The sequence below is a fragment of the Hemibagrus wyckioides genome, linkage group LG26, assembly GCF_019097595.1.
Source record: "Hemibagrus wyckioides isolate EC202008001 linkage group LG26, SWU_Hwy_1.0, whole genome shotgun sequence".
NCBI classification, from domain to species: domain Eukaryota; kingdom Metazoa; phylum Chordata; class Actinopteri; order Siluriformes; family Bagridae; genus Hemibagrus; species Hemibagrus wyckioides.
In genome coordinates, this window is record NC_080735.1 from 8,403,917 (window position 1) to 8,419,510 (window position 15,594).

The 15,594-nt window shown below is 40.5% G+C and overlaps 2 protein-coding genes across 2 annotated transcripts in view; one reads left to right on the forward strand and one right to left on the reverse strand.

The window, feature by feature from the left end:
- The window catches only part of tmem39a (transmembrane protein 39A), a 24,583-nt gene extending 22,827 nt beyond the window's left edge, over positions 1–1,756 (forward strand). The window contains exon 9 of the mRNA XM_058379907.1: positions 778–1,756. Coding sequence (XP_058235890.1) covers positions 778–1,017 — 240 coding nt within the window. The 3' untranslated portion in view covers positions 1,018–1,756. The remainder of the gene's footprint in view (positions 1–777) is intronic.
- A 717-nt stretch (positions 1,757–2,473) lies between these two features.
- On the reverse strand, positions 2,474–6,426 carry LOC131346467 (serine protease 23-like). The gene is made up of 2 exons (XM_058379911.1): positions 6,209–6,426; positions 2,474–4,422 (listed from the first exon to the last, which is right to left on the reverse strand). The coding sequence occupies exon 2, from the start codon at positions 4,410–4,412 to the stop codon at positions 3,297–3,299; it is 1,116 nt and encodes a 371-aa protein (XP_058235894.1). The 5' UTR covers positions 4,413–4,422; positions 6,209–6,426; the 3' UTR covers positions 2,474–3,296.
- Positions 6,427–15,594: the final 9,168 nt, after the last annotated feature.

The window sequence follows — 15,594 nt, forward strand, 5'->3', positions numbered from 1 at the left end:
TTAAATAAGCGCTTCACTTAATGTTCACAAACTTCAGAGTGGAGAAAAATATCTGATCTCAGTGACCTGAACCGTGGCCATGCTCGGTGTAGCCGGAGGCCTGGCGTGAATATCTCGGAATCTGCTGATCTCTTGGGATTTTTGTCTGTTGAAAAATCTTCCAATTTACACATAATGGTGCAAACGATCAAACTAACCATTCTCTCTGTGGGTGGACATGAGAGGTGAGAGGAGACTGATTTGTGCTGATGGAATTAAAATAACCAGCAAGACTCAACAGTTGAAGATGTTACCAGTCCACCTCATGATGCATTAGATTATGGTTTCTGAGATGTGTATCTATTCACCACAGCTGGAAATAGTGGTTCTTTTAGTTAGTGTGAAATTTTCCTTATGGGCAAGACGTTTCCTGGTGTGCCAGTGCCATGTGCCGGAGGTACAGGATGTCTGAGATGTGGAGCGAAATCCACGATACTGCATAAAAGTAAACATCCCATTGGATGTTTCACAGACTCTTCTCATGCCATCTGTGTGAAATCTACAGAGATCAGCACCTTCTGAAATACTCTCGCACACACACACATTCATTGAGAGTCATTGAGAGCTTCATTCTGATGTTTGAACTGAAGAAGCTCTTGACCCGTGTCTATCATATTATGCAGCACATCTGTGTCACCTGATAAAGCAGCCTATAATATTTAATGTTTGCAAGCTAAAGAAATCATTAAGTCGTGAACAAATATAAATGTGGAGTCATGTCTTTGCGTTCCTCCTCAGTTCCTGTTCCATAAGCCATTGCGGATCCTGAACCTTCTGATCGGGATCGAGTCGAGCGTGGTGCTCTACCAGCTGTACTCGCTGCTGCGCTCCGAGCGCTGGAATCACACGCTCTCGCTGGGCCTCATTCTCTTCTGCAACTACTACGTGCTGTTCAAGCTGCTGCGGGACCGCATCGTGCTGGGCAAAGCCTACTCGTACCCCCTGAACAGCAACAGCCTGGGCCTCAAGTCCCAGTGATGTGTGCAGGAGGGGTTTTATCAAAAGACTGTGAACTCCAGCTGGTATTTCTTTTGATACGGTTCTATTTTCCTGCAACGTTTCTATCTATTTAAGAAAATATTTTATTTTGTATACTGTTACATTGAATGAACGCAGGGCATTACGTTTGCATGACGTGATGTCAATTTCTTCCCCTATGTCAAAGTTTTCCAAAAAAAAATAAACAAAAAAAAAAAAACTATAAACAGTGGCAGCAGATGAGGAGAAGCTTTTTAGCACGTGACCCACATGACATCCAGATTTCGCCAAAGATGCTCTTAAAAAAAAAAAAAAATCCCACAGGCAGCCAGTCAAGAGATAAAATTCAATCTTATCTATGAATGCTGTATTATTTCTCTTCACTGCATTATTGTATTTTATGATGATCTGTTGATAGCGCAATGTTGTGTTTTTGTTTTTTTGGGTTTTTTTTTTTTTTTTTTGCCCAGGTGCCACTTTTTTCCTGTTGCCACACAGCATTTTGAAGCTTAATAGATGCCACTTTGTTTCCTGTTTATTTATGTTCATCTCTGTGCCAAATCCCAGGATGTATGGGAGCCTGCATTAGCCATTATTTTCTAGATGATTAATGGCTCTGGCTGCATAGATGCTGGGTGAGGGCCTGATCTGTCAGACTTTGCAGTATTTGACACAATGCAGCATTATTTCAGAACACCATGGCATCCAGAATAAAACAAGAAAACTTCTCCCATTGTCACGGCGTGTGGGTGTGGTGTTTGAGAAAGGAATTACGTCTAATACACAAATCAGCCACAAAGTAGGTTTTTGCCTGAAGGTTTGTACCAGACACTGCATCATTGTCACAGGATTAAAGTTACACACACTGCACAGACTTTTTATGGCACATTGTGTGTATAAACATCCATCTATCTATCTGTCTGTCTTATCCATCTACCCATATCTGTCCTTCCGTCTGTCCATCCATCTATCTACCCACATCTATCCGTCTGTCCATCCATCTACCTACCTGTCTGTCTCTCTGTCTTATCCATCTATCCACCCATATGTCTGTCTGTCTCTTCATCCATCCACCCATCTGTCTGTCTGGCTGTCTCATCCATCTTCCCATATCTATCTACCCATATCTGTCTGTCCATCCATCTACCTACCTACCTATCTGTCTGCCTGTCTTATCCATCTATCCACCCATATTTGTCTCTTCGTCCATCTGTCTCTCTGTCTTATCCCTCTACCCATATCTGTCTGTGTGTACATCCATCTATCTACTTGTCTGTCTGTCTGTCTTATCCATCTATCCATCCATCTGTCTGTCTGTCCAGCCATCTATCTATCCATCCATCCATTCATCGCGAGACAAAATCCTTAATAAATACATTTTTCTGAGCAAATGAAATCCGTCATCGTAAGTATGTCGTCAAAATATTTGTGTCCACAGTGACGTGTTAACATGACATTCTTTTCCAAAAGCATTTAATAAACATTCGTATAGTACAGAGTGTATTATCATACAAAGCTGTTAATGACGAAAGAAATCAGTAATTTAAAAAATTCAAAGTGCTTTAGGTGCTGCCGCTGGTAAATAAAGTTTAAGGTATAGGACCTCTGCGTCTCCAAGTACTTATTTAACTACAGGAAAAAAAAAAAAAGTTGTGTAAGGAGCTTCCAGCCACCACCACTGTGAAACATGAAGCTTGTGATGGCCAATTGACATAATGTCGTTGACCACTAGGGGGCGCGAAGAGATCAGAAATCACATGCCTCATGCATCACATATGGAGTTCATGTAGTAGTCAAAGACTTTTGTATATTTGTCTCGGATATCTATTTAAAACGCACCTTTGGTTAAGCTGGGTACATTCTTTATAAACAATAAAAAAGGCTTAAAGCCTACAGTGCTTTGTACTGGAAAAGTCCACAGGCATTAAAAACCGTCTTTGGTGATGTCAGTTCCGTCCATCTGTTCACAATTGTTTGCTATTTTGATCCAAATGAAAGATTAGCCGCAGTTTTGTCGATCAAAGATGAATCCTAAATTGCCGCTCTATTATTGTATACTGCCAACTGCAACTAGAGAGGTTAAAATTATTTGGTTAATTAACTGTTTTTAAGATACGATTGTAATTTCTGAAGGTTGACCGTGTGAATGCGTGTGTTAGGGTCATTCAGTGTTTCTATGCCAGTGTTTCATGTATTCCTAAGTGTTTCAACTCCATATGAACGAATCTAGAGGATGCACAAAACTTTACTCAAGGAAAGGATAAATACTGAAGCTTAATTCAGCCTTCTCTGCAGTCCACATAATTCCCTTTGATCCAGTAGCAGATCTGGGCATATTTAAGAGGAGTGATGCGCACTGCTACGTTAAACTCCTGAGAGGCACCGTTGAGGTCCACCCACTGGTGTCCCGAGAAGATGCCGATCACCTTGCGCTCCCATCGGCGCCGTCTGCGGTCCCACATCCGGGCATAAACCCCAGAGCCGCTAGCACCAGGCTGTGCATCGCAATGCTGATACAGAAGGTCGTAGGTTTCGTCTCCAGCTTTGCAGAAGCGGTAAACCAGCTGGCCGGCTCGATCGTTGTCAAAGCCGGAGAACTGAACTCGCTTCCCAGGTAGTTGCTGAGCAGAAGGACTCACTCCTAGCTTCATGTGTTTGCGCTTGTGAGTCTTCTTGAGTTCCAATAGGGCGTAATCATAGTCCATGCCAATGTCATTAGCGTTGCTCTTTATCCAGCCTTTGGGCACATGTGTGCGCTTGACTCTGATCCACTGGAACTTCATCTTGTTGTCAGTGCTGTTGTTAGATGGTTGGTCTTTTTGGCGCGGCTTCAGAAAACCGACACGCAACCTCTGAGCGCCTTTGACGTAGTTCTTTCCGTCGTGGATGCAATGGGCTGCAGTGAGAACATGCTGGTTACCCACTAGCGTGCCTGAGCACCCGGTAGACAGCTTCACAGCGGTCGAAAAGGGGTAGCTCAACAGGAAGTCGTGGCCCACAATGCTGAAGCGACCATCGTGACCAAAGATCTGGCGCTTGGCTCTGGACCGTCCCTGTTCGGCAGCAGGGCTCTTCAGCATGTTTGGGTTGAAGCCATAGATTCCCACTAGTGTCTCAGTCAGGTGGCCATTTGAGTGGAGAGTCTCGTAGGACAGGAACTGCTGCAGGTCCCAGTAGCTGGGTGTTGGGGTTTTCTTGTGACACTCAGGGCTGCAGGAAGAGGTCACTTCCAGATGAGCTGGGCCGATGAAATGAGGGGGCGGACGCTCCTCAATCTGTTGAGGAAGGACTACAGGCACACGCTGTAAAGGCCACTGGGGCTTCTGATGGAAGCTTGACTGAACATGGAGTAAGGGAAGTAGAAGCAACAGGACAGGATGGAGCAGGGATGCCATACTGGTAGAACTGAGGAGACAAACAGGAATGAGAAAATGACCTTTTGTTCAGAGAAGCTTCCTTAATTACTAAGTGCTGTCTATTTTCCTGTTTATATTTATCTCATCGTTTCAGATGAAACAAATGGCAAAATATAAAACACATGTTCTGTCTGTGTTCAGAGGAACTGTTTATTAATACTGAATATTAAATTGAAACACACTGTAGCTCGTCTTGTTCCCATTCTCGTCCCACAGCTATCTTGTATTATTATTATTTTTATTATTTTTTCATTCTTTCTTTAATCATGCAAAGAGACATAAATGGAGAACTCTGTGCTTAGATGTTGAGACTGCAGAAATATCTAACTGACTGAGCGCTGTTATTTTTAGCCACCAGCCTTGTGTAACACACCAGATCTGCTTGGAATTGAATTTCTTAAACGTTTCTGCAGATTTGAGGCAGAGGCATGTTTTTTATATATATATATAAGAGCACTGATTCCAGCTTTACATTACATTAGAAAACTCAGTTTGGGACCTAATCGTTAAATCCCAGTTTTAGACGTTTGTACTATTTAGGCACGTTCATGTATAATACTAAGAGGCTTCCGGGTTAATAAGACCTACAAGGTACAGCATTTAACGATTAGGTCCCAAACTGAGTTTTCTAATGTAATGTAAAGCTGGAATCAGTGCTCTTCTCCAATAATGTGTGACAGGCATGGAGCTATATTAATTATATAAAATAAATAAATAAATAAACAAATAAGACTCATTTAAAAGGCCAAAAGTTTGTTGATACAGGCACTAAATTACTGTACTTGTACCCCTTTCTTTTTTTAGTACTAATTTATTAAAGAAGCCCACAATAACACTGGTTATTTATTATTTATTTATTTTTTTATTTATACACTACGTGGACTTCACTAAGTCTGCACAGTATGATGTACACAAGCTGAAGGATTTAATCTGCCTGTGCTGTATCTGTCACCTTAAAAAACAACTATTAAAACGATCTCTGCTCTCCGTCTCCTTTACTGTGAATGAACATAAACAAAATGTACATTTTTTTTTTTATCAAGGCTAGACATGGACCAAATATTATTGTATTCTCTCTGGCTCTTGTTCCTTTCGTGAATCGTCTGAGGTTGTCATGCTTCCAACTGAAAACGTTTTGTCACAGCAAATATCAAAAATCCCAACCTCGTGAATCCTCACCCCACCCCAGATCTGATCTAAAGACGACATCTGGCAAATAAACACCAAGTAGAATGGACAAAGGCTGACCAGGCAGCAGGTTATAAGAGAATATTAATCACATTTAGAAAGGAGGATCCCAACAACCTTTAATTTTTTCCTCCTATTATTAACGTTAACACTTTTTGAAACTTAGCACACTTTCTTAATAGCTTCAATCTCTTCATAGCAAGGATTCTAATCAATCAATGTAGGTTTATCAATAAAATACCCTCACCCTCTGTGCTAGTCTAATCTCGGATCATCTTGTATTTCACAGAAACATATTTAAATATGCATATACTTATACACACTATAGTATTGATTCTGAGTGTATGCATTAGGAACCACAGTGCAAATCATTCAAGGAACAAATCAGACGTCCTGCACGTGAACCTTTTTTTTTTTTTTTTTTACTGTATTATACTGTAATTAGGTTCAATCCTGGATAGAAAGTCTGTTGCTGAGTCTAAACAACAAAACAGCAAAAGACCAACACCCATCGCTGTCAATACTCAAAACACTTCTCAGTCAGATGGAACTTTAGTTTCAGAAAGTAGAATAATCACAGTTTTCACCTGTAGCTGAGGGGCAGAGAGATCAGGTGTTATGAAGGAGATCCACAGAATGTCCGCTTAAAGAGATGGATGGGATGGAAAGGAGAGGTCGCGTGGCTCATTCCCTTCTTCCTCGGATCTCATCTCGTCAAAAGTCCCCATGAAGGTTTCCTGCAGGAAGCGTGCTGAGAGAGGAACCGCGTCCATCCATGTGCGGCGCTGGAGCGGGTGGAGGCAAGCGCGAGACACAGGCAGGCTGCAGTTCAGCACCACGTGACCGCGGCCACACACACACACACACACACACACACACACACACACAAACGCAGCCTGGGGGCCAAGTCTCAAAAACTCATTAACCTGGTGGATTTTAACTTTTCATTCGAGCTCAACTCTAACTATGTCCAACTACACTATATTGCCAAAAGTTTTGGGACACCCCTCCAAATCATTGAATTCAGGGGTTGGGCTCGGCCCCTTAGTTCCAGTGAAAGGAACTCTTAATGCTTCAGCATACCAAGACAATTTAATGCTCCCAACTTTGTGGGAACAGTTTGGGGATGACCCCTTCCTGTTCCAACATGACTGCACACCAGTGCACAAAGCAAGGTCCATAAAGACATGGATGAGCGAGTTTGGTGTGGAGTCCTGACCTCAACCCTATAGAACACCTTTGGGATGAATTAGAGCAGAGACTTCCTCGTCCTGACCTCACAAATGTGCTTCTTGAGGAATTCCCATCAACACACTCCTAAACCTTGTGGAAATCCTTCCCAGAAGAGTTGAAGCTGTTATAGCTGCAAAGGGCGGGCCAACTCCATATTACATTCATGTGCATGTAAAGGCAGACATCCCAAAACTTTTGCCAATATAGTGTATAAAATATATACAACTATATACTCACAGAACAAAAAAAAAAAACATACTGAACAGAAATTAGTTTAGTGTGCATCTTTTACAAGGTAATGTGAATGAGCTGTGTCTTTAAAAGTATTATTCAAGGCTTAAAACTGGACATTAAGTACCATAAATCTACACCATCTTAATGTAACAAACAAGTTAAGGTATAAGTCAAGGACTACAGATTGGAAGATTGTGAGCTTGAATCCCAGGTCCACCAAGCTGCCATTGCCAGGCCTTTGAGCAAGGCCCTTAACTTCCAGTTGTTAAAGAGATAGAGATAAGATTGTAAGTTTATTCTCCAGTGTCCCCCAAATGAGGATGAGGTTCCCTTCTGGGCCTGGTTCCTCTCAAGGATTCTTCCTCATATCATCTCAGGGAGTTTTTCCTTGCCACCGTTGCCTCAGTCTTGCTCATTAGGGATAAAATAGTAACTTAAATTTAAACTTTATAATTTTTTCTTTATGTTTCTATATATTTTTGTAAAACTGCTACTTGTTAAAAGCACTATACAAATAAATTGAATTGAATTGAGTTAAGTTGCTCTGGATAAGGGCATCTGCTAAATGCCAGAAATGTAAATGTATTCTGTATCATTACAGTGACTGGAATAGTAAATACCATTGTTTTTCTGTTGATCTTAAACAACAAGACTTAGTTCAAATTGTAGTATATGGTTTCTGTTTCCATTTGCATTTGGCAGATATGTTTATTGAAAGCGACTTATGACTGAGCTAAGCAGATGAGGTTTAAGGGCCTTGCCAACACTTTGAGACAGGATTTAAACTCATGACCAATTCAAATAAAAAATTTTAGTAGCCACACACAACCTTACACAGTCAGAAGTGCAGTGAAATGCTTTATTTTTGACTGTCTCGTGACATAATGTTTTTTTTTTTAACATGAAACATATTTTACTAGCATAGATGCATATATAAAGGATATAAAAAGCTAGTGGTGAAATAGCTGAGATATATTAACATTTAGAAATACATCTTTGACCAAAGTGTATAGTAGCAGGAGCCACAGCCGCTGATCCCATGTGGGCTTTTCACCTACAAATTAATAATATTATATTTTGCAGTTTTAGGTTTAGCAAACATGAAAGGGAATATGTTTGCATTTAGCACTGTGTTTAGCATTTGTCACTGACCCAAATGTCCCAAGCCTATTCATATATAAATAGGCCATATTGTCTCCCTGATGGAGAAATCACATCCATCTCACATATTTTTCACATGACTGTGCAAACATATGTAAAACATTAAGGTTCATTTCTATGTTATTCCCTGACACTGCATGAAAACCTAAAGACGAGTGTAACATCATCTGAGTAATATGTGATCATGTGAAGAATTCATTCATTCATTCATTCATCCATCCATTCATTCATTCCATCAGTTACCACTTTATCCTGGTAAAAGTCATGGTAGAGCCGGAGCCTGGAAATTCTAGGAGTGAGATGAAGAACAACTCCCTACATGGAACATCAGTCCATATTAAGGCATTACTCAAACATTTATTCACACATTGGGGCAGTTAAGTATACTGGTGGTTTGGTATCTTTAGGGTTATCCATGCTTTCCCTGCGTCTGTGTGGATTTTCTCTGGGATCTCCAGTTTACTTTAAGATGAATTGGCTACACTCAATAGCCTGTAGGTGTGTGTGGATGGTGTCACACCCAGAGTTTAGTTCCACTTCCCACTCAGTGTACGTGCTATAAGCTCTGAATGCATGAATGGATGGACAGATGGACTGATAAATGGATGGATTGATGGTTGGATGGATGCATCTAAATGAACTGGGGAATCTGGAGGAACCCTGGGTGCCAACATTTTTCTACTGTTGACTTAAAATCAGGATTCACTCTCATTCCCACCACCAAGTCTGACAAAATATTAGCGAGCAAAAAAGAGATGAGTTTGAGCGGTGCACATGAATATGTTATACATTTAAATTTGGGATGTATGTAAAGGTGCTGTATGGCAATAATATGGTAATAATGCATTATGTCAATTCACATATTGCATTTATGATTATTTCACATTGAACACAAATGTAAGACTATATCTAATATGCAAGACCTTGGAGTAACAGACAGGCCAACTGTGCTTGCTGTCTTGTAAATATCAAATCATTATACGTTCTCATGGAATGTTTGCTGAGTTTAGATTCTTAAGCAAACTAGAAATAATATGGAGAAATAATGCAAAGTCATTACAAGTTTCGAACATGCCACAAGTCTGGATTTACTTTGATTTGGGCAATGGCAAAGGTCAGAGAGTGATGGAAGGGAATACGGCTTTCCCACAGCCACAATTCTCCTTATTTAGGTCTGTTTTGTATTTCAGAGTCAATGACATCCGATATGTCCTTAGAGACTTCGCTTGGGGTCTTAGGGGAATTGTAAATATGTGCCCAAATATGTAGTGATTTTTGACATACAGTAATTGGGGTAAACGTAATAACATAAAAATTTATGGGGGAGGACAGCTCACTGAGTCTGTCACATTAGAAAATGTTTCTGATCCAGCCATCTAGTGAGAGAGAATAGAAAAACATAACATAATCCACCCCCCACCCCCACCCCCCCTTTATGAAATCAAAGGTGCAACTCAGGGAAACAAATTTCCTTTGTACAGTTAATGAGGGTGGTGCACAGGAAAGAGACAGAAACAAGGAAGAGGATGAAGAGAATGAGAGGGATTTCTGACCCCTGATGGTGACCTTAAGCCCAGCACAGTGGTGGGCGAAACTGTGATCCCATGAAAGCCTGGTCTGTTTTGGGCTACTGACTTAGTCACCATGGCAGCACTAAAGCCTGCACATTAGCATTGTCACCCTCCTACTCTGTCCAGCCTCGGCTTCTTGGCATGTTCTCCTGGCTTGAATGTCCTAATGTTTGTGCAATTCTGCCTCATCTCACAAACCTAACATTAGACTGCAGTCTGCTGTTGAGGTTATTAATGTTTGATATCCAGCTGGCTAATATCTAGATCAGGGTTATTCAGCATTTCTAAAGAAGTGGGCAAAATCAGGACAGTCATACAAATGGAATCAGATATGGTTTTAATATTAATAATATTATTATTATAATATTAATTCAGGATTCATCTTTTGTAACCAGGAAGCAGTAAAATCCCATGCCTATCCTCGGAATACTGGGTATGTTGTTGGAATACATGCTGGATGGGATTGCAGGTCACCATACACACATTCACCTACAGGCAATTGAGAGTAACCAGTCCACTGGCATATTTTAGAAGGAAATATACCACAGGCTTGAGCACAGGCTTAAATCAGGGACTCTGGAGCTGTGAGGTGGCAACGGTACCTGCTGTGCCACCATGCGACCCTTATAATATTAAATATTGTACTTATATAGGGGGGCACTATGGCCTGGTGGTTAGCATGTTTACCTCACACCTCCAGGGATGGGGTTTAATTCCCGACTTATATTTGTTTGTCGAGTTTGTAGGTTCTCTCTGTGCCTCAGGGGTTTCCTCTGGGCACTCTCAGACCAAAGACATGTCTTGTAGGCTGATTGGCAACTCTAAATTGTCCATAGTGTTTGTGCGATTGTGCCCTGCGATACACTGGCATCCTGTCCAGGGTATACCCCAGATTATGCCCCTAGTTTCCTGGGTTAGACTCCAGAGTTCAGTAGAATAAGTGGTGTTAGAGAATGGATGAATTTAATATACTATTACTGGTTCTGTTGTTACATAAAAAAAAAAAAACATTTCTGTAAATTGTGAAAAATTGTGCCATTGGATTCAGGCTGTATTTTCCTCTCTTGTTAGAACACAGCTTTCATTATCATAAGTGTTTTTCTTTTTGACTTTGTTTGTATAGATTCAGGCACATTGGGTAGTGATGCCATCTTATAGCTTCAGGGTCCCTGCTTTGAACCTTTTTCAGCTTAGGTTATTGTCCTTGTGGGGTTTTTGTCCAAAAAAACTGTTGGTCATGAGTTGTTTGTGCTAAATTGTGTCTGAATAGAATGACATCCCATTCAGGGTGTATTCCTGCCTTAAGCCCATACAACCTTGACTTGTATAACTGAAGATAAATAAACAAATTATGGCTTTTCTCATGTTGACTGAGTGTCATTGTACCTTGACCACTGATATTAATCCTGGTAATGATTTAGGCTCTGCCTATATAGCCTGGTTCCCCTGTTAAACACTAGATATTATTCGTACTAATGAATGGAAAGCTTTAGGCATTCCATTTAGAAACTGATACAGACTGACGCTGACCTCTAGGTTATTGGTTTAATAGCCCTGACCGAGATGACTTGAATAGAAATCAGATCCGAGATTAATTTGAAGGAGCACATTCCCATGGTCTGAGAATTTGACAGAAGATGGGCCAGAAAATGTCTGTCCCCCCCCACCCCCCCGTTTCACTGTAGTGTTTTTTCTGTGCCAAGCCCGGACTCTTTAACTGTGCAATTCCTGGTTCAGTGCAGATGAAGCATAGCTTACGTGTCTTTAGAGGTTTTTGATCAAATAGAAAACCCTGACGTCGTCTTCAAAATGTAACTACATGTATTATACGAAGTATTCAAAAGAGAAAGATATTTAGGAAGGAAACATTAGATGCTTTATAAATTATACTGTAACACAGTGAAATGGAAAATATCCCTTTAAATGTATTTAAAGGGATAATGTATGTATTAAATGTATCTAAAAGTAGCTTTATATTATATCCTTTTCGTATCTGCCTTTTACAGCTACTGTTAATACTGCGTTTCTTCTAGACTTTATATAGTTTGTCTAGTTTTAAAATTGTTTTAGAAGTTCATGTAAAGGAGCAGCTACGTTGTGCCTTATACAGTGAGAACATTTTTGATTTCTTTCAGAAATCAACTTCATCGTAATTCTGGTAATTCTTGCAAATCTGTTAAACTGTCTAGAATTAATTCTTCCCCATTGATTGAAAGGGGTTTTTTTAAAAAAAGTTTATAGATGTTCTACTATATTTGAAACCCTCCTTGACACAGAATCACTCTGTTGTAACGTTCTATGTAGATGTTTTTTCCCCGCGGATTTCATCGGTTCATCGTTGTCAGTTCCCACCCACCAGTTATTTTTCTCCATTTGCATGCTAGCTGCCAAACGGGGACAGTGAAAGGTAACACATGCTTCCTCTGAGTCATGTGCCACCCTGCCACTGCATCACAGGGCAGCCTATCATGCTTGGGGGAACGTGTTAAACTGCTGTTTTTCATATACCTATGTGAGTTCACTGATCCAGTTCCTTTCCACCCAAAGAGCATGTCCAGATATGATCTCCTCTTAGGACTTGTGATGTCTTGAAGCCTCATCATGTATTCAAACTTATCATTTCCCAACAATAGTGCAGACACTTTTTGGAAGCCCAGAAATTTTTAAGAGGTAAGGGATTAAGGGCTTAAGGGATTTGTTTCGTTCAGTTATTATTTCATCCTCATCAGGTTTAACCTTAATTGGATGCCAATCCATAGCAAGTCAACATCCATACACTTATTCTTGCCGGCCTAAATTAAGGTTAATTCATTTAATAAATAAAGGTTAAATCATACATTCCTCTTCTGTAATTGTTTTATGATGTCCATACACATAGTCGTTCATATGTAGGGGCAATTTAGTACATCCAGGCCAAAAGAAAACGGGGAAAAAAGCACAGAAACTCCACACAAGCAGTAATCTTAGCTTAGGATTGATCCCAGGACCCTGAAGCTGTGAGGCCCATCATACTGTCCACTTTACATTGTCAGCTACTTCAACATTTTTACTTCTCCATCCCTGAGATTTAAACAAATTGACATAAATACAGCTTACATTGACACAGTTACCAGAACTACTGTACGTTATACAAGTAATATACTTTCACTGTATGTGTGTACTTTCATTACTTTTTAATATAGCTCATGGTAACGCATATAATTCCTTTGTTGACAACAGGAAAATATTTGTATGTTGGAAGGAAAAATACAAGGGTGTTGACCTTGTATTTGAAAACACTTCAGTATCTCACAGAATTGGACAACAGCCAGCTCTCTGTAAAACGTCCCATAAAACCCGTTGCCAAAAGAAGTTTGCTGAAATGATTAACTTCTGTGCATAAGAGAAATTCTTCAGAGATCCAATAAAAGTGCACTCCCAAAGTTGTTAATTTTACAGAGGGATTTTTTTAGGAAAACAAAAATGAACATCTGTCCTTTTCCTCCCCTAAAAGCCAAATACAATCTCTGGCATCTACTTAAAGGGAAGTGCTTTGTGCCATATGGACAGTGTCACTTGTGTCGCTCCAGATGTTTCTACTTGATTGTTACGCTGGATGGAGGTGTGAATGCTTGGTGGGTGAGTTGGGGATGTGGGTGGGGTAATCTCCAGAACTCATCAAGGTACTAGAAAAATTCCCCAACACTTTTTCGCATGACTAATGTATGAGTCAGTACCACCAGGGAGAGAATGAGAAAACTCTGGCAGCTTCACAAAGTGGCTTTGCAATGGAAGGCTTTAGGGGGAGGGTTGGGGGAGGTGATTGAAGGGGTTAAGAAGATGTGATTGCGTGCAACCAGGCAAGTGGTTAGGGTTTATGATTTTGGCCCAAGACAGTGTCCATTCTTCTCAAAAAGCACAGGGTGTTGCTTTCTCATGGGTGCTTCAGACAGGGAAATGGGACAAACCCTTTCTGCCAACAAACACTAACACTGTTCCGCGTCTGGGCATCAAAATTTGTAGGGACATGGTTGATTTATAGAGGGAAAGGCCATGCTTTTTTTTTTGGAAATAAGTGAAGCGTACACGTGATAAATTGAGGGAATTGAAAGCTCAAAAGGCTTGTATCTAAGGGATATCTAGGTGACATTTTGGACTTGTCCAAAGCATGGATGGCCAAGCTCACCACCCTGTACTGTATATTTTCCTGTCCTGAAGCAATTGATCAGGCCTGGTTGGCCATGAATTCACATAAAACATAACCTATGCCAATGATTAAATAATAGAAATGGCTAAAATGACATTTGTTTAGACATTGATTGGGCAAAGATTTATGTGTGCTTATTTCCTCAGCCAAACACATTTTCTGTATAAGTCTATGTGTGTGAGATCATCAGAGAAAGTTAATGAAGAAAAGACTTTTGAATGCATTAGTATCACACCACAGATGCACCCTGTGTCGAGTTTGTTATGAAAGAAGCCACTTGTTTGGGAGGAACAGTGGTTGTTGCCAAGGAACCAGACATTCCTCAGAAAGTTGCCTTAGATAATTAGAGGATATTTTGCATGCATTCTTCTTCAGACTTTTACTTAAGGCATTGCCATCTCTAATCGACTTTATCGGTGTCTGTCCTCAAGATCATTCATCTTAGGTTCCCAGTGATATTACAGCTGTGTCTGTGAAACTATAAGAACCTATAGAACTATAGAAGCGGAAGCATGATGAAACGCAGAGGAATGCAGGCCAGGGAGGGAAACTGTGGGCCAAATTTCTATTCCAATGCAAACTCACAGAAAACATTTGGAATGGACAGTGTATGGGGTTTCATATTCCCCAATACAGGAATGCCAGGGCAAAAGGAACTCAGTATATGCCAAGTCAGCACCAGGGTATCCTTAATTTTTTGGATAAGCCTATTTTAACTATACATAATGACTGACTGATCAATACACATCCATATACACACATACACCTATCAGAATAACATGAAAACCACTGAGAGCTCAAATGAAAAACATTGATTATCTCATCACAGTGACACCTGACAAGAGGTGGGAAATATTGGTCAGTACTTAAAGTTGAAGTGCAGGAAGCAGGAAAAATTTGAGCAACTTTGACAAGGGTCAAATTGTGATGGCTAGACAACTGGGTCAGGCATCTACAAAACAGCAGGTCTTGTGGGGTGTTCCTAGAATGCAGTGGTCAGTACCTACCAAAAGTGGCCCAAGAAATTTCAATTAAATTCAATTCAGTTTATTTGTACAGTGCTTTTAACAATGGACATTGTCGCAAAGCAGCTTTACAGGAGTATAGAAACATAGAGAAAAAAATTTTAAAGTTTGTAAGTTAAGTAACTGTTTTATCCCTAATGAGAAGCCTGAGGTGACGGTGGCAAAGAAAAACTCCCTTTGATGATATGAGGAAGAAACCTTGGAAGGAACCAGGCTCAGAAGGGAATCTCATCCTCATTTGGGTGACACTGGACAGTAAATAATGTAAATATAAAGAATGTCCTTTTTACAACCAATTCCTTCCTGCCAAAATCTGACAGATGCAACGGCAGTTCAAAGACGTCTCCAAGTGATTCTATCCACAGCAGTCCCCTGGGTCACAGGCTGTCCACACAGATCTATCCACAGCAGCAGTGAGCACCACCAAGCGAAGAGACTCCAACCAGGGGTAGAGCACCTGGATGGATCAGACAGGTCTCGGAAAGAAGAAGTGGCCACGCTGGAAACTCAGAACACTGGAAACTCGGGAGTGGGATGTATAGCTTGACAGAGAGAGAGAGAGA